Raw genomic sequence first — 20,044 nt, 5'->3', positions numbered from 1 at the left:
TTTAATTCCTGCAGAGAAGTCTGTTTTTCTTGACTTTGTATTTACAGTCTGAAGTTGGAGAGGTCTATGACATTATTTTTTCTGTGTTGCCAAACTGTTTTTGGAGAATAGACGAAGGTCTTTTGAGACAATGTGCTCTGAAACATGACATTTACTTCTAGATATGCTTTAGATTCCTGCTGGTAAAACTGCCAAACAGCTTCTGCATATGCCCCATAGATACATAAGGGCTGTCATGGTCTTCCCCTTCCTCCCAGGGATGTTGTACAGGCAGAAGAAACGGGTCATGGCTGTGATTCTCTGGACAGTCTCCCATACAAGGAGCTGGCTCTTTAGTACCTTACCAGTTACTGAAATTTAGAGCATGGAGAAATCTGACAGATTCACAACTGATCTAAGACAGGGGAATTACAAAAGCAGTTTGAAGTCTTGCTGTATCCACAACTCAGGATTTATTGATAAAGGAAACAACAGCTAACTATAAATAAAAACTTAATGCAGTAAACTGCAATTAAATTCCAGGACTTTGGAGTCTTACTAAGTTGAGTCAGCCCCACAGAGAGAAACCTCCAGCTCCAGAAAAGTTTGGGACCAGGGCAGCTGTTTGAAGCTTGGTTCTGCTTTTAATCACAATTCTTTTTTCTCTGAGAAATTCACTTAAGAATTTAGCCACAGTCTGGGATGACAAGCAGTTTAGTAGAGAGTCAATTAAAACCACAAGGTCAAGAGTCTAAACAGTGAACAAGAACTGTGCATTTCCTCTGTCTAATCACAGATCTACTCAAAAGTGAAGCCGGACCTTGATGTAAATAACTTTAGTGCATTTAGGTCTATTGCTTTGGGCTTTTCCAAATAGCTAAGTATTGAAAACAACTGTATGAACAAAAAAAAATTCTAATTGGGGTTTTTCATTGTTCCACATGTGTATAGTTTTTTAATGCTTCTTCCGCTGGACCACAAATGTGTAAACTCTCTTACTCACCATCTTACACCATCCAACAGGCACCTCAACCTTTCTACTCAGCTGAACACAAGCTGTTCCTTTTTCCACAGGCTATTCTCCCTGATCTCTCACATAGAAACACTGACTTACAGGCAGCCCTCCTCTACTATGCTTTCAGCCCAATTCTTATCTCCTGCCCCTGATCAGACTTCCTGTTTGGTTTCTGAGTCTTGCCAGTTCCTTGCCTGACCCTTTCTGCAGTGTGCCTCAGCTAGAAGCCAAGGGACAACACCATGAAGAGAAATCGGAATTGGCCCTTCTCAGAGTCCCCATCTACTCTGCCTCTCATCAACCTACCTTTTCCTGGCCTTTCCCCTCTGCTATGCTTTCATCCCTCCACACACGAGTCACATACAAATCAAAGGCAAGCGAGATGCATACTTCCCATCAAGTTGAGTACCTCAAATCATAATGATATAAAATTAAAGGCTTCTTGTTGAGATTAAGGTCTCAGGCTTTACCATTTTTTTTGTCAAAACAATTCCACTTTCCAAGCAGGGTAGAAAGTCAGCAGCAAGAGTGCAGGCTGAAAACACAAGCCATTAAATATTAATATTAAGTGTTAAAAATAAATATGGGTTACTTCAAGTTACTGTAAGCCCTTTCTTTTTTCTGACCTAGTTATCTCAGCCACTCCTAGGCTATTGCAAGATTTCCTTCCTAATGCGATACAAGTGCTGATGCATTTCATCTTGGAGCTTGTCAGGCAGAACCAGCAACTTAAGGCCCTCTCAGGTGGATGCAAACCTTGGAGGCCCCAAAACCCTGAGGGTTTTTCAGCACAGCCTGACTTGTCAGTGGTATAGTGGGAGGTGAGCACTGCTGAGATCCAACCCTTCATGAATGATGTGCTCTGGATCTGATGACACTCTCAGAGCTTTTAAAGCTGGGAAAACACAGGTGAAGTGCTTTCTTGCACTATTTTTCATTTAGTTGATGTGTTTTGGGATCATGTATGAATTAAGTGGAGATGATGTTTATGGTTGAAAGTCTGGAAGGTTTTTAGGGCAAGGACCAGAGACTGTGAGCTTTATGAGCAAAGGTCCTGCACGCAGGAGGTTTGCAGGGCCAAGCCATCCACCATAGCAAGATGGAAAATTCAGGGCCAACTGATACTAAGATGTGTGAAGACAGAGCAAAGCTATGGCAGAGCCTCAAGAGCGCAGGTGTGTAGGCGGCTACTCCCCTGTCACAGTCCTTCAGAAGACCCTTCTGATGCCCTGTAGCTATGATAGCATCAAAATTAACCTTCACTAGGGCTTACTATTACTATGCCAGAGAATAATCATGGGCCTTTCTTACTACTGACAAAGCCCTATAGCACTGAAAACCCTTCTTACATACCTCTCAAAAAACACAGCACTTGTTAAAAGATTGACGAGTGTGAGCGGGCAAAACAAATAATGGTGCTTAAAATGAAAAATATTTAGCAAACTCACTCATTTTTGCAGTGTTGAAATAACACTTTTTTCCTGATTGGAAACGATGAAACCCATTTTACTGTGACAAGTCCATTTGGCTATCATGCACAATTCATTATCAAGAGGGGCACTGAGATGTGCTCTGCTCCTACGGATCATTTGTTTAAGCAAGATTAGCTGGAACTGCTGTATTAGAACAGTATGCAATTTATATAAAAATGAATTATAAGTAATCCTACTTCCATTTCTGCCATCTTAATTGAGATTAAAGTCTAAGCAATCATCATTTTAAAGAGGACATAATTTATTAGAATGTTCTTGGTAATTTTAAGAGATTTCGATAGAAAGTTAGTACATGATAGAGTCTCCACTAAGATAACATGTTGGTTTATATTTATTTTACTTATTCTGGATTAAATCAGCCTACAGATGGAATGCCTTTAAATGACATGCTCAGAAGCATCTCTTCCATGGCTGCCTTCAGCCTCTGAAACAGAAGAGTTTGCTGAGAGGATGACAGTGATGGGTCTGGGAGACTGGCAAGGTGGAACCTTTCCAAATGCCAAACTGATCAAATTAATACTACCTTGGTAGCACACTTCAAAGAAAATAAAAGCTAGAGAACGGAGTTGTCAGCTAACACTATGAAAAAGGAAAGCAAAAGATTATATAAACTTAAAGCAGAATATGAAGCAGCATAAAGATCACAGATCTCTACTATTTTTATTCAAACAGAAATTCTAACTGAAGTTACATCTTGAACTAGAGAAGTAGGTTGCAAGCAAAGTATTGTGGTCATAGAATGCATGTATTCGTCTGAGAGCTCTTGCTGTGGAGCGGGCTCTCAAGTCAAGGGCCAAGATAGAGACGGGCAAAAAGCTTAAAGTCCTTTTTCACTGAACTTGTGTTTTACAGAGACTTCTTGTTCCATTCTACTTATGACTGCAAATAATACTACATGACAAGATGCTCTCATCTGAATGTTTTCCATTTTAAAAATATCAGAAGATACTCCTGAAGAACTGTTGGAAGCTTTAAGTCTGTCCCCTTTGAGTGTTTGCTATTATTATTGTTAAGACTGCTGGTATTAAATGCACAAAGGAGAAAACTAGGATACATGGCAATGCTTTGACAGACACAGTCAGGGCACAGGATATGTCAGGGAGAAGTTAGCATGATTTACTTTTAGGCACTTAAAAACAAGCCCAGTGTTGGGAAGGAAATTTTGCATTCTTTTCCCATCATTTCCAACGGAAACATAAAATACATATGATAGTTTTTTAAATGATTTAAGGAAAATAAAATCAGAACTTCTCACTAAAAGCTTGTCAGTAGAATAAAAGAGATGTGCTTAGGCAAGAGGAGCATGTAAGTTCTCCAAACCATCACATACTGATAGATGTTTCTGGGCAAACAGCCACTAGAGGAAATAGGATTTTTCACTGATAGTATCTGCCAACAGAACAGTCATCACGTGGCTCCTGATTAAATATAAATATAATGGATGAAATCCACTGTAATTGCTGTGTAGCTAGAAGTATTTTAACAAGTATGATTCTAGCTGATTTAACACAGCAGCAGAAAAAAATGAATTCTCTTGGAAAATCCAGTTTCCATTCCCAGGGCGTGACATACAAATGGTATAATACCTGCTTCTGCTGCTGTAGTAATTCTGCAGTCTGCAGCTGTGGTCCATGATCAGTGCTGTCTGTGGAGGGACGCTGGGAGAAATCTGTCAGTGCAAACACAACATCCTCTTCCTCCTCCTCTCGCTCTGTGTCATCCACCTTCTGCTCAGACTGAACGCCGAAGCCTGGGACAGCCTCAGGGTGCTCAATCTAAAATGTAAGAGATAGGACACATCAACGCTATTTTGTCATTTACCTCAGGGACAGAAATTTATTGAAGGGCTAAGGGAAGAGACTATCTTCCCCTGCATCCCTGCAGTGGGGTATATTGACTTCTATCCTGCAGGCTACAGGAAATGATCTTTCGTGATATATTACACCTTGTGTATGTGAACCAACACCGCGCAGATGTGCAAAATAGGACATCTATGAAGCTGAGAAGACGGGTGTAATGTAGCACAGTGGATATAATTCATCACGCATTAATGAAAAACTATACAAACCACTGGTTTATTGTCTGACGAAGATATGGAGATCAGGAAGTATCCAAATCTATCACTGTATTCTCTCTAATGCATTAGCAAAATGCATGACTCCAATAATGACTGGAAGTGGACTGATTATAAATTAACCATTCAAAAAATCCAAACAGTGGAAAAAATGAAAGTGATTTTGATATTAGAAGATGAGCTAGTTTACACAGAAGTAAATCGGTGCTGTTGAAGTAAAGTAGAAGCTAGATAGATACTCATCTCTTGTTTCTGACTCATATTACTACAGCAGATGAAGGTAAAGATGTTCATCCACCCTTCATCTAAGAATTCAAAACACTGGAGTATTCAACTTACACATACTCTTACCAGACCTGAAAGGTTACTTGTACTGCCAAATGCAACAAACCCTGAAAAACACTAGGCATGTAAATATCAGAAATACTGAGAAAAACTACTTAGCTGCCTTAGCAAATGGTTTCAGAATTGCATGAACCTGCAAAATAGATCTATTATTCTCAAAAATTTTGTATAAAGTGTCAGAATGGGCAAACACATTTTTTTAGGTAAGATTTCCAAAGCAAACGGTGATTCTGGATGTGCAACTTGACACAGTTTAGCAGCAGCTTTCTTCACAGTGCACATGTTTGCTGGCAATCACACTCCTGCTGAGATGTGTCCGCTTGGGGATTCCAGGTTGTTATGTACTTCCGAAATTCCTGATCTTAATTTAGTCACTACTTGGAAAATCACTGTGATGACTACTGGTGCACTGCTGCTGACGGTGAGAGATTTGTGTACGGAGAAGAGGAATAAACAAGAATGAATCACTGTAAGTTCCCACAAAAAGCTGTATAATTCTCTTGCCAACATGAAAACAGAGCTTCCCTCCATCTGTACTGCTGAAGGCTTTGTAAGGAACACACTGTGCACACAATGAGAAAATGACAGAACTCAACCCATCTAAAGAGATTTGACTCTACCAGCTCACTAATAGTTATTTTCTTTCATAAAATTATTCAGGAGTCATATGCAGAATACACTTTAGCACAAGCCAACTTAAGATACGGTTTCATGTTTAATTTGAATCCCCTTTAAATCTAGATGTATTTACAAAGTTGCTGTTCTCACATCGTATTTAAAGTCTACACTTAAAGAACTGCATCCTAGTACCCCACTGTTTGCAACATCATTGTGTTAATAAGAGACAGTTACCTCTAAGGTATCCTCCCCTTCCTCCTCCATTCGCTTGCCTTGCCGCCAGTGTTTCAGCAGCCATTTCAGTTTCACATACAGAAGAAAGGTGTCCTGCTTGAAATGCCTGAGTTCTTGCTGCAGCAGACTTTTCTCCTGGCTCCAGGTCTTCTCCTCCAGTTTGTTCTGCAAAGCCAAGCTCTGCACTTCCAAGTCCTTCCTCCGCAGGGTCTGCATATGCTCCTCCTCCAGCTTTAATGGAAGGACAGACACCATGTCAATGGGGTAGTGTCCTGGGGCAGTTTCCTGCACTTTTACTTTGGTGGGTGAGACAAACTGAAATCTCTAATTTTCATCAGTAGTGAGTAACTATTGAGCTTGGCTCAATAAGTTCCTCAACAATTACGACTGTCAAGGAAAGCCAAAAAGCTTTGCTTAGATAACCATATGCAAGTAGCTAGCTGTGTAAATGGACTTGTACTTTAAAGATGCATGAGACCTCTGCAATTGCTTAAACATTTTACACCACTCATATTTTTCTCTTTGTTGCATCCATGCACTATGTCCCCAGCACAGCCATCAGCCCACACTGCTGCACATATCACACCTAACAAATGCTTTTGCAGCCATTTCTACAAGGTGGGCCCAGAGCTGCCCTTCAGACAAACTGGGATACTATCCATGCTTCTTCCCTCCCCAGCCACAGACTCATCCTCTCCTCTGTGGTTATGTCTCCCTCTGCTTCTGGAAAGGCAATGCTTTTGAAGGAACCACCTCCAGCATCTCAGATGTAACTACTGGTCCCTCACTTCTCAACAGTTCATACTTGGAGACATCTGAATGACTCACAGCAAAGCTTCTCATTCTAATATGACTAGATCAGAGACACACACAGAAACTGAAGAGACAGAAAAAGGTTGCAGCTCGGCATTCAACATGTCTCAGTTTCAGTACTAGAAGCACCAAGAAAAGCTCAGTCTTTGGAATTACATCTGTTTCAACACAAAGCCACCTGAAACATTATTCTGTAAATGTGACTTCTCCCTCAATATGTCAAAATCAAACCATGCCATGACCTGTGCCCAACAGCACTTGTACAAGTTAGCTGTACTACATCTCATATTCTGTATGGATGAGATAGTGTTTCCATTTCAACCAGTGGCTCACATTGATCCAGAAAGGTAAATGGAAAATAAGTACAGAGCCACTGCTTACAGATGCCAGTTTCTGTTATTTTCCATTCTGGGAAACAAGCGCCTCTCCCTTTGCTCACCAGCTCCATAGATGGAATCTATGAAAGCTGTAGTACACTAATGACCACAACGATTTGAACCATAAGAACATACCCTGAAACAAACAACACTGACACAGGAATGAAGAATACATCAGGGGTTCTTCTTCAGGAGCATGGACCCCTTTGAAATTAATACTGCTAAGAAATATATGCTTGATTTTCATGGTAACATTCAGATGCCTTTGACACAGGCTACTGGTCCATACTAGATTGTTTACTAAGGACTTGTCTGCCCTTTAAATGGTGTGCTCTGGCATGATGCAAATTTTCAGCATCTATGTTACTATGCCTTAAAAAGTCTGATTAAATAAGAATTATTTACAGTAGTTGCTAGCTTACATGGGTTTAAAATGCAGCTTACAAGTAGTTTGGAACAAAATTAGCTACAATGACCAAAAAACCCCATACACGCAACTCCTAGTAACACTCATGGAAATTGTACACTGCTAACAAACATCAATTTGATAATGTTAAACATTGCTAAAATTGGAATAGTAAAACACACACTTATTTTAAACTTAGTCTTTACATAAGAGAAACAAATAGGTTCTGTGTTGATTCCACAAAATGAAGTTATGGTTAAATACAGCAGAGATCTGAGTAATTTCCACCAGAAACCTTGGATGATTATAAAAAAGGAGAATATTGACAGGATGGGCATAATCTGGAAAAAATGAAGAATCCAGAAGATGCTTTTATTCTTCTGTTTCTACTAGCTGTCAACATGAATAGCTAGCTTTGATTTTGCTGCATTTTTCGTTGTTTTTACAAGCTGTTATGATCTAAGTCTCCATGGTCACAAATTCTTGCAGAAGACCCTGGTGGAGGTAACTTCACAGAGTATTATGCTTTTTCAGTGGACAGTTATTGAAAAAGAAAATAACTTTAAGAGGCAGGCATAGCTTCCAAAAAGCTTTCATGGCAAAAGCAACCAGGAAGGAAATCAATTTACTAGTTGCCTTCAAAAGCCTTCATGAGAAAGCTCCTATGGAGATCAACTGGAAATTAAGACTACTTATGAAAAAATTGAGAGATACCACTTGGGCGTAATGAGATAAGCTGGCAAAGGAAAAATGCTCTAAACTATACAACAATTATGCTGAATTTAGTCCATGAAGTATATTTAAAAAGAAAACTGCAGTTAAGAGCCAAACAGCCTGCAAAAATTAGTAGCAGATTTTTTTCGCTCTAGGAGCTAGAGATCACAAAAAGATTGACTAATCTGTTCCAGCCTTCAAAAGAGCAGGGGGAGCCCATGTAACAAAATATGATTTATTCACCAGTTATGAGTAAGTGGGTTAGGAGCATAGGGTACTGAGAAATACTAAAAAAGTCCTGATTTGTACCTCAGTTACGAGTGTGTAATGACTCCTCCAACTTCAGAGAAGTGCTGGACTTTCTTTGTACTAGAATAAGGCATAGAGCCAAACTGTGCTACCAGAGATCAAACACACCCTTCCCCCAGCTCACAGAGAGCTGAAGGGGCTGTTGCAATTCCTCATGCCGTATTTCATATCTCTACCTTGACTTGCCCCACACAGGGGAGGACAAAACTCCTCTCCGCCAAGCAGAGAAGCCAGATTCAAAGTTGCATAACAGGCTTGAGTTTACATTTCCCTAACTTCCAGATTCTTCATTTACTCAGAGGAGGTCAAGCAGGCACGGCCATCAGGACACAAGCTGCCATGGGCATGGTCCTGACAACCCAGGTCCATGACACATGTCATGGTCACACATCTCTCCCAGCAGGTGGGTTTCGTATTTACCTGGATGATCTTTTCTGTAAACTTTTCTTGCTCCTCTCGGTGAAGTCTTGTCTCCTGCTCAAGCTGAGCCTGAAGCTCCTGTATCGATACATTCTGTACAGGTAAAACATGGGAATCCCTGAGCTGATCAGCAGGACAAAGGGATAGGTTTAGCAGAAAATGTGTCTCCGTGGTGGAAAAAAAGAAGGAGAAAAGGAAAGAACTGCAGGACAGACATCTGCACAACCCATGGTTATCAATAGTTTAAACCAAAGTACAGTGTGCAAACAAACAGCAATGCCCTAAATATGTGTGGGAATTTCCTGTGTGGCTTCTTCTGAAAACTAAAGCTGGGATGCTGATGTTGTATGTTGGATATTCCCTTCAGGCCTCTGCTCTGGGTTTGCACTCATTTAGCTGAGACAGTGTACCATCACTGGCATTTGCCAGATGAGCTCCTACTTACAGGATTACATATTTGGTGGCATATTTATTTATGCTATTTATGCTATAAACATTTTAAAAACTCTGCAGAAGATGCATCTAATACACGTTGGACCTAATTATTTATTCATTTGCAACACTCCTGATTAGGCAGCTAATGGGATAACATTTATAGACTGACAAAGCATATAAGGTCCTTTTCTTCAGATACATAACAGCTCTCTGCACATGTCAACTTCATTCTGCGATTTCTACTCAAAACAATTACTCCACAAATGTCACAGGGATAAGCTGTGTGAGCCTGAGATCTGACCAAAATGCTTAAGTGTCTCCCCTTTCAGGTCCTACACCATTCTAATCTTAATACTTCTGGTTTTATGTTATCTTTAGGTTTGGCATTCCATCCACTGTACTTCTGGATGTTATTTAATCAAAAAATAAAGACCCAAGAAGGCAGAGTCAGATGTCATCATTTACACTATGTTAATTAATCTGGTGACACTTATATTCCTGATCAGAACCTTTCTGTCTCTCACACTGACTTGTCTGTACAAAGATGATGCTTGGCCAGATGCCATCCTCTTCACATGTGTGACTACAGAAGACACTATGGCACCAAACTCCTGCTTCCCACAGTAAAGACACATTTAAGGCAGAGATCACTTCAGGCTTCAAAGCGTAATCCCAAATTCTCTGCTGGTCAATGTCCAGTGTGCTTCAACCTCAGCAGCTGCAAAGATGTAACACAGGTCGTGGGACCACTCTCGGGGCCTGCACTGCCATTTTCCCTCTGACATCAGCCCTGGCACTCGTATCCTCTCCCCAGGCACTACTTCCACTTCCCAAGAGCAAAACCAGCTGCTGTTGCTGTTTGGGATGTGGCTGCTCTTGCTGGGACACTTCTGGTTATTCAAAAAGTATTTGTCACTGGAACAGAGGCTGCTCTGCTCCTCTAGGGAAAAAGATCGAAGAATCCCATAAACCACTGGCAGGAAGAGACTTGCCTGGAAAATGAAATTCGCCCTTGCATACACTTTCTGGGCCTTATCAGTTCCTTTTTGTCTTGATTCACTTATTGACTTGTGCAAGTATGTTTTGTACCTGAGGAAAAGATACTCCCAGCCCTCTGAAATGTATGCGTGAAGTGACCAAGAGAATGTTATCTGCCTTACTGATTTAATCTTACACTTTAATGTGTCTGCAGATATTTTGCATTGCAGAAAGGCAAAATCTGGTCACAATAATCACTGATCTTAGTATGCTTCTCCTTCCAGCCATACGATTACGCATTTAGGTAGGTAGAAATACTGTCGGTCTTGGGATTCCTGAAACTGGAAGCTGAATCAGAGCAGCAAAATTTACCAGGAAGGTAAGGTGTGAGTTTTCTCTATGCACTTCACACTCGTGTTTTCCAATGAACAACAGTTTGGTAAAAGATCATTTGTTCTAATTCAGACTAGAGTTAATTGGAATCACTTAGTGTATACGGATAATACCTTATGTCTGCAAAATTAAAGCAAGAAAATTATTAACTCATACAGATTTTTGATAAATGTAGCTCATGAAAAGCCAAGTTTCAGGAAACTTGGGTGATGGGATTGTGTGATAACTGTTGGAACTACTAAGAAGAGATTAAATACATCATAAAGACAGACTATTACATGCACACTAAACAGTGCAAATCATCTTACAATTGCCTTGCCTCTTTAAAGACAATATATTTTCAGAAGTGGTAAAGAAAACATGACAAAAAGCACTTCATGCATGAATGCAGAGCTGCACAACTTTTTCCTTCCAGTGCAACCTGAGGACTCTTCATAATCTATAATGTCATGTAATGTCATTTCTACCAGTAGCATTGTGATTCATACGCTCAAATCAAGGGAGATAAGCTTACTTGAGCACCTTATAGATTGCTGCTAAATGTCCGGATCACGAATGAAGAATAGGTAGAAATGCATCGTGATATTTGTGTACACAGTTCAGGTATCCAATATTACACTGATGGATGTCTATATGTTTACACATGGAAATCAGGCCCTATCATACATAATCATGTAATCAGCAGGGTTTAGTCTGTGGCACAACTGTAGTTTTGGCTCGATTTGGAAAACAACACTGCTACAAAATTAACACAAAAATCGGTAACCTGTTAACTTCCATTCTTTGTTTCCTTTGTGCTCATTAACAAATGCTCTACATGAAGAACAGAAAAAACCTTGAGACTGCCACTACACATTGTACTGACACCACAGAAACAGACACAAACCCACAAGACACAAACATAATATAACTGGAACTAAGACCTACTGCTATTCCACCACAGCACCACAGAAACAGCTACACTTCATTCACAGCTTCAAAACGACAGATGGTTTCCCAATTAATGCACTTCCAGATCCACTTCCATTCCTGTCCTCTTGGACAGGCAGTGCCAAATCCTTCTGCTGAACCCTTTTCTCTCACCTGTTACCACTCCAGAACAAGCTAATCCATGCCAATGCCTTTACCTCAAGAGGAAAGCAGAGAAAATTCATCCACGCTTTGGGGGCTTCACCATCACATCCTTATGGCACTGACCCCTTTACACCCCTCTCAGCATTTTGACAGCTTTTCAGGTTACAATCCAGCTCACACAATCCTACATTTCTCCCACAACTTGTTTTCGCATGATTGCCAGGCACCATGAGGTACAGCTGGGTTTCACTCATCCTTTTTCTCCATTTTACCATAGCTAATTACAACCTCAATTTGCCTGCAAACTCAATCAATTTATATGCAACAACTGTGAACATCAAATTTCATGGAATCTTTCTTTTTGTTCTTTTTTTTTTCAGGAGAAATTGAAGGAGGAGCATACCCTAAGGAGGCAGGGTAGAAAGATGCTCTCCAGCATTTGTGGGTAATTCCAAGGAAACCAAAAGATAAACATCTTAAGCTGTTTTCCTAATGCTACGTTATATGCTTTGATATTTGGACCTCACATTTGACCATGCAGTTTAAAAACTGCTACTTTTTCATATGTGACTGCTGACCATTGCATACATACAATCAATCAGATCAGAAAGGCACTTCCAGTGCATTTTGTATTACTTTTTATAAGCAATACACATATAACTGAATTCTCAGAGGCTGCTTCTCAAGATGTACTCTTCTCCTCACCCCTTGAAAATAAATTACATTTATCCCATTTGCTACAAGAGGCAGTTGTGTAGTTATTTGTCTGTGCTTATATGGAAAGAGAACACTTTGCTCTAAGTCTTTAAAAAAACACCCCATTGTATGGATAGTACACAAAGTCTCACCGAGTTCAGTTAGGACTTCGATATCCAGATTTACATCATAAAGGGTCTTTCAAGCCATTATATTGTCAACCTTTACAGAATCTTGCATAGCAAGAAAGAGTACAATTCATCAAAGTAAATTATTCTTGCTGCCCCTAATCTTGGTGGGAAGGAATACTGTCAGCACCAGTTTGTCTTTTTCTTCCCACAGCTTTGCATTGGAGGAACAGTGGGCACTAAGACATACAACTTGCTACGTGTCCTCATTTGTTGAGGGTTGCGGTGGGTTTTTTTTGTTTTTATTTTTTGTTTTGGTTTGCTTCCCCCCCCCCCCCCAAAAGAAAGGGACATCACGATGTATAAAACATTCACGGCTTGCTTTCTGTGAAAGCAAAATCTTAAATCAGGGCAAGAGAAAAGGATGTGCAAATTCTCAGCACATGGCTGGGAGCTGCAGCAAAAGCCATCCAGCTGAAAAGTTCTCACAGGGAATAATGAAAATTGCACAGAAGGAACACAGATATTCCAAACCCAGCTAAAAATACAACTTTCAAAACACAGACCAAAATTCTCCCCATATATCCAAAATGGTCCATACAGAAGTTTTGACTCAAAGCAGGTGATAAAGTGACTTACCTAACTTGCACATCACTGTATCTGGCTGGTCCACACTGAACCCAGGGATTAATTTAAGAGTAATAGAGATGTTTTATAATTCTTATGGGCATGATAAGTAAGGAAAATGGATGAACAGAACAAGAATGGACTAGAAGAAATTATTCTTCAGTGTATGCTCTTCCCACTTTATTACTAGACCTTGTGGAAGACTTGCTTTTTAAGACATGCTCTCACCTTCTCTAGCCTATTTAATTTAACCTTGATTTTAAGTACTTTGTAACTTTTATTAGTGGTAGCTAACTGTTAGAGAGAAATATGAAAATTGAAACCTAAAATTCAAAAATACACTGAATATTTGGGTATCAGCAAACAAACCATGTAGAACAGACTTACCTGTCAGATTTTCAGCATCAGACATCATTTAACTTCCTTCTTTCCTCTCTGTATCAGAAGAAAGAGGGTAGCCCTAAATCTCAATGAGGATGCCCCATCCCTGGCAGTGTTCAAGGCCAGACTGGATGGGGGTTTGAGCAACCTGGTTTAGTGGAATGTGTCCATGCCCAAGGCAGGGTGGCTGGAACTAGATGGTTTTTAAGGTCCCTTCCAACCCAAACCATTCTATGATTCTATCTGTTTTTATTTTAATTCTCTTCTTCCTTGTAAGTGAATTCACTTCAGTGGTTGCTTTTCCATAACCTAGAGTTGTCAGAGGTTTTGTGGCACTTTTCTACACAGAAACAAATGTGTAAGTCTTTAAAAGCCATGTGTGAAAATAATCCAAATCTGAAATGCAAAGATAAGTGCTTTTGCCTTTGGTGAAACGTACTTGGGTAAGGGCAGAACTGATGCCCTCTGAAGAAGCAAACAGCTAAGAGATACAGCTCCCTTTTGGAGCATTAGGTATCAAATATGTATGTATCAAATATATCAAACAGACTATATTTGGTCATATATGAATGTGAAAGAGTGAAATTTTTCTTCTCCAGAATGCCTTCTTGTTTCTGAATAAACAGAAAGAGGTGGCTTAAGGAGGTAAAATGGGTAAAATTCACCAGATGAAAAATTATTTATCAGTTTTCCCATTAGTTCCAATTTGTTGCCATAGTAATCATTTGATTTGTGCCGGACATCTGTTCCACAAAGCATTGTGTTCCCTTTTTTAAGTTCCTCTGTGTCGTTTAGTCAGGGCAGTTCTCACTTGTTCACTTGCTTTTTCTATGGATGGTAAAGAATGATTTCCCCCTCCCACCATAACCCAGCTCTGCAAAAATCATGAATAATGGATCGAACATCCACTCCAATGGGCTCCAACCTCCAGCAACAGCAGCTGAATGCTTGTTTCAGCAAGAAAACAAAGACCTGCTCTAAGGCAATTTTGAGATATAATTTCCCTTGGACTGTGACTCTAACCCACCTCTTTAACATGCAAATACATTCTAATGATACTGTTGCACTAACAACTGCAGTGCAAAGCCCAAACAAAGGCAGATGTTTACAGTTAGGCTACTGGGTAGTTTCAAGCACAAGTCAGTATGCATTTTTCATATTTAATCAAACAATTAGGCTCCCACAATGCTTATTTTTAGAAATGGGAGAAGTGGCTAAATGGAAGCTGCTCAGCATTGTTTGGGAAAACTTCTATTTAAAATTCAGCTGGGAAAAAAATAAAATTGGGAAAAATTAGAAAAATGGGTTTGCTTGCTTAAAAAGAAAACACCAGCCTCATTGAAATATGTTGCTCTAATGTGGGAAGTCCATATGCAGTAAGAAGATCATCAACCAATGTTATACACTAGCCAGTGCATATATTTTCACTTCTAGAGAATGCAAATAACAGCTTATGTGTAGCCATCTCTGCTGTGGGCATTGAAAGGTTTGAGTATCCATCTGAATTTTCTGTGGTAATTAAAACACCCCTTTGGTATTTGAATAGGATTTTTTCCTGCTCATTCATCTGGTACAAAAAAATGGTAGGTTTTGCTAGTGGGGTGTATGACATCAAAAAACAGTAAAAATTACATTATACAAAATTATTTGGATGAATCTTCTGCTTCACTTGGGTTTGAATATTACAGGTTCTAGGATTTCAGTTTCAGTGTAAAGCAGCATAATATTCGTTGTTGCTTAAGTAAACCTGACTGAAGCAAAGGCCTTAGTCTTCAACGTTTTCTCAAGTGAGGCCATTTAAGCCCTGGCCTTCCCCATCTTTTGAGCACATCTGGACATAAGCTAGCTAGTTTCTACCTTTGATTACAATTACTGGCTTGTTCCTTGTCAGGCTATGGTGTGAAACTATCCACCCTCTGTTTAAAGGCAGATTGCTGTACATAGTTTACACACCGTCATTCCATGCTGAGAGAGTTAAAAAAGATGTTGTGCTAAAATTACCCAAATCCTTAATTTTCACAAAGGACTCATATATATAAGATTTAATATAATAACAAGGCTAACATAAGGTAAAGCGGAATTAATAAAGATAACAGAATTTAAACAGAAGTATTGCAAACATTTTCTGTGGGCATTTTCTAACCTAATCTACAATAACTATTGAGCAGTACAATTGCAAAAGGCTCCATGCTGAACAGCAAGGCTTCTCTACCTCATTGGCCCATTTCACGGCTGCCGAAGACAGATTTTACCTTTCAGTGACTTACGGTGTCCTGGGTTTATCAGATATCCCTCCTGAAGTTTATTAAGTAAAGGTGAGAAGTTGGAAGAGAAGCAGCTGAACAAATAAATTATAGTAATACTACCAAAACTCTGCACTGTCAGGATAATTCGAAACAAGCAAAACAAAACCAGCAAAGAATTACCTGTGTTAAGATGAAGGGCCACTCTCCCTTTGATATTCAACACAGCATCAAGCTGCTTGGCTACCAGCCGCCTGAAGCTTTTTGTTCCTACCCTGCTTTCTAGTGGTTGCTATCACTTACAAACCTAGCTGTTCCAGTCAGCATTCTCCTTTTCCCAGAGTCACTTAGGGGTTTCAGATATATTAAGGACTGCACACTTGTTTTTGGAGTTATAAACACATTAAAACTCATCCTTCACTAGAAGCTACTCTAACCACCCCAGTTTCAAGGTGGATTTGGCTTCCCAGTGGCCAGCAGAAAGGTTTTTCAGTGCTCCAAGCTTGCCTTTATGGAGACAGATTAGAAATAAATTTCTTCAGGACTCATTGTAGTGTCTGGATAATCTATGTTCATGAGAAAGCAGCTAAGGAGATGTTAACTGAGGCGGATACGGCCTCTGCATGGATGAAGGTTTAAATAAAAACTGATTCATGCTTTTGATGAATGGAAAAGTACTCAACAACCCAAACAATGGAGAATTCTCCTTTAAGGAAGTTGTTTTGGAAGCTGCAGGGTGCTGTGTTCCTTTCTGAGAATCACCATGAACACCAGCCTCAAACTTTCTCCTGCGCAGACTACTGCCAGGCAAAATGTAAAACGATCTCTATCTATAGACTATCCAGATTTAAAATATCCAATAAAGTGAAACCTGGAAGCATGATTTCACATCAGAGATGTGAATCCCTTTTCCAGGGATCTTTCATTTCATACTCAATTTAGTGGGTCCCTGAGCCATGTTTTCCCACTTAGCAAAGCTACTGGGAGCAGGGTGATGAGTCCAACGTGAGGACCAATTTGCTTGTCTGAAACTGCAAGGGGGAAAAGAGGTCAATCACAAATGTCGCAACACAGGTGCTCTGTTTGGTCCAATTTAATCCCCCAACCCCTGGCTTCTGTTACTCATCTCCTGGCTAAGGCAGCAGGAGGCAGTGAGTAAGATGGGCTGCTTTGCTGACCTCTAGACTGAAACAGCCCTTGTCTCCTGGCCTGTAGAGTTTAATGTCTCCATCAGCTCTGCGGTGTGGGTCGGTGGTGGCTCGCTGGTGGTGAATCTCTTGCTCCTCTCCACGATCTTGTTTGAGCTGCCACTCCATCTGATCCCTCAGTTTGGACTGTTAGGTGCATGGGCGGTTTATAACAAAAAAACAAAAGGACAGAAGGGAATAAAGAAAACAAAAATGGGTAAGGTAGACGACTGAAAAACTACAAGACAAAGAAAAGCGTGAACAGAAAAACCAACTTAAATACAGTGGCATAAGAAAGTGAAGAGAACAAAACCAAAATGAGGATGAGCAAAATGATGGGCTGAAACATCTGAAAAGCAAAAAAGAGAAAGAGAGGAAAAAAGAATGCAAACACTGGTTATGAGGCGCATGCAATGAGGATGCATGAGTCAAACCAACAGCAAGCATACAAGTCATGAAGGATACGGGACACAAGGCTCTTCCTTCCTTACTTGTGCTGTGCAGAAAAGCCATATCCAGTGTGGCAGTTGTGGCAGTTTAGACATGCGCCCATGGGCAACGCTTTAGGCAAGGCAGTCCTTCGCTGGCTACAGAGCTTCTCACTCGCTGCTCGGTTAGGGGAGTGAGCTGTAAGCAGGCTTTTCAAAACACATCACTTAGAAAACTGCATTTGGTTGGGTTCTTTTGGCAAGGCTTTTGAGAACACGCCTGACCCTTTTATGAGAGAGCATGGTAAAGACCTCCTCACATTTCTTAGCAATGCTGCTAATTTACATTCATCAGATTCTTTTTTTTTTTTTTTTTTAATTAATCTCCTCTTTCATGGGAAAACACTGCTGTTACAGACAAAAAGAAGACCAATCTCTATAGCACCAGTGGATTAGCCTTTTTGCCATGAGGAACCGCCTCTGAATCAAAGGAGTTGTGCAAACAAATAAAAGAAAAAAGCCTATAAAGTGTTTGTTTAACTTTACACACTTAAATACATTGCAGGTCTGAAATCATAACAAAGCAGCTGTGAGGAAAATCAGCTCTAAGGTAGCGATGCCAGAAAGAAAGAGAAACGATAAACAGAAGGCAAACAACGGGCCAACCTACCTGGAAGTCGGTGATTAACTCCTTCCCCAAGTTACCAATAGGAGAGTCTCGGGACATGGATGTCATTGTGGATAGAAAACTGGAAGACTCTGTGAGATGGGGAAGAGGGGAGAGGTCTTCCATCTGCTCCTTAAGGCCCTCCCCAATGTGATCAACCTTCTCCAGGAAGGTCTGTAGCTCCTTCCGGAAAGCTTTCATCCTGGAGTTGACGGTGTCCAGGAGCTCTGGTTCGTGCTTATCTTCTCTCCGTTCCTCACCACTTCTGAAATCCAGCTCGGTGGATGGGCTGCTGGTGACATGCACCTTGGCATCATAAATCAAGCTGTCTGTATCAGTGATAAGGCGGTCCACGGTCCTTTCCAGCCGCTCAGCCTCGCGTTTGATGTTAATTAAAGACTCTGTGTCCTCTTTCACTCTCATGAGCTCAGTGGAGCACAGGTCACTGACTTCTGATGGCTTCCCACTCCCAAAACCTGATGTCTTCTCATAAACTTCTTCAGAGTCACTCTCACCCCCAATGGGCCCCTCTCTCCTTGGCTGGGGTGGGCGACCCTCTTCACTGTCACTCTCCTTTCTCCCAGCATCGCTATCAGCGTCGCTGTCCCTGGGGCTGGAAGTGCGCAGGCCCAGGTGAGAGGCAAGATCATAACGTTGGACGTTGGACATCAGGACCCTGTTCTCATACTGGAGCTTCATCACTTTTCCACTCAGCTCATTGATTTGCAACCTGGCTGACTTCAGCTCCTCTTGCAATGTCCCACCACACTTGGATGCCGTGTCATCCAACCAGCCCGGCTCCTGGCCTGGATCAAACTTGAATTTGTTCAGCTCGTTCGTTAGCTGCTTGTTGTGATCCTCAATTTCAGAGATCGACCGCCTCAGCAGCTCTGCTTCCTCTTCCACAAACTGCAGGTGCCGGCGCAGCTCCGTGGCTGACTCCACGGAGTCACCGTAGGGCGAGGTAGGAATGCTTGAAATGTGGTCCCTGCTGAGACACTCTTTTTCATACTGGCACCTCATATCCTCCATTTCAGCTTTAATCCCCCTGTTCTCCACCTCCAGTTCCACTATTTTCCTGCCCAGTATGTTGGCTTCCTCCTCCACCAACTTCAAACGAAGCTTCAGCTCTGCCTCCCTGGTGCTGGGTGGGCCCCCTGCCTCACCGGTAGGCAGGGGACTGTCCACATCTCCATAGATGGACTTATACTTCTGGAGCTCTTGCTCCAGTTCGTCCTTCTCCTTCCCCAGTTTGGCCATCTTCTTACGCATCAGCGCTGCCTCCTCTTTGGCAAACTGGAGCTGGCACTTCAAATCAGCACTGTCCTCCTGCCAAGAATAATCAAGCCCCCCCCACCCCAAGATTATATTACAATAGAGCATCTTATTTTGCAAAGTCTTCTCCTCCCCACCCTTTGAGCTGTATCTTTTAGGTATGCAAACAACACACAAACAGAGCTGCGCAAACCACACAACTGAGACACATCTCTTGGTCCTGGTTAAACTGGCAAAGCAGCCTGACCTGAGTTAGAGGGGAAAAAAAAAATCACGTGTGCCTTTTGCAAGTGTTCAGTGATGCAAGAGTGCCAGCACAATGTTTAGTTTTTCTCAGATACTGAGCAAATTTTGTGGAAAACGAACACAGAATTATAAAATCATAGAATCACAGAACCACAGAATGGTTTGGGTTGAAAGGGACCTTAAAGATCATCTAGTTCCAACCACCCTGCATGGGCAGGGACAACTTCCACTAGAAAAAATGATCCAAATGAAAGGGTCTATGATTTGTTGGCACTTTCTGTTCCATTTATGTTTAATGATACATCTGCTCCTTTTAGCATCATGAAACAAAGACTACTCAGATGAATTTACTCATCATAATCCCAAATCTCAGTCTCCTAAAGGTAGAAAGCATAAAAAAAAGTTTGCTAAGCTGCACAGTTGCCTTGCAAAGTGAAGACTTTCATTAGTCTAATCTCACAGTGCTGTGAAATAGCCAGAATGCCTAAC

The 20,044-nt window shown here is 41.0% G+C and overlaps 1 protein-coding gene across 9 annotated transcripts in view; it reads right to left on the bottom strand.

The window, feature by feature from the left end:
- Window positions 1-20,044, bottom strand: part of MTCL1 (microtubule crosslinking factor 1) — a 107,458-nt gene that overhangs the window by 26,397 nt on the left and 61,017 nt on the right. For 4 of the 9 annotated variants that reach the window (XM_061448782.1, XM_061448783.1, XM_061448787.1 and 1 more), the window contains 5 exons: window positions 18,038-19,363; window positions 16,931-17,086; window positions 8,798-8,890; window positions 5,759-5,989; window positions 4,074-4,262 (listed from right to left, as the gene is read on the bottom strand). In XM_061448782.1, the coding sequence (XP_061304766.1) occupies window positions 4,074-4,262; window positions 5,759-5,989; window positions 8,798-8,890; window positions 16,931-17,086; window positions 18,038-19,363 (1,995 nt within the window). The remainder of the gene's footprint in view (window positions 1-4,073; window positions 4,263-5,758; window positions 5,990-8,797; window positions 8,891-16,930; window positions 17,087-18,037; window positions 19,364-20,044) is intronic. The other 5 variants (XM_061448785.1, XM_061448790.1, XM_061448788.1 and 2 more) reach the window with 3 other exon arrangements.

The sequence above is a fragment of the Pezoporus flaviventris genome, unplaced genomic scaffold (assembly GCF_033815535.1).
Source record: "Pezoporus flaviventris isolate CSIRO_AGI_PZ_B2104156 unplaced genomic scaffold, CSIRO_AGI_Pfla_v1 ptg000007l, whole genome shotgun sequence".
NCBI lineage: Eukaryota > Metazoa > Chordata > Aves > Psittaciformes > Psittacidae > Pezoporus > Pezoporus flaviventris.
The sequence above is the reverse complement of the archived record's forward strand: the minus strand, read 5'-3'. Positions and strand labels throughout refer to the sequence as shown.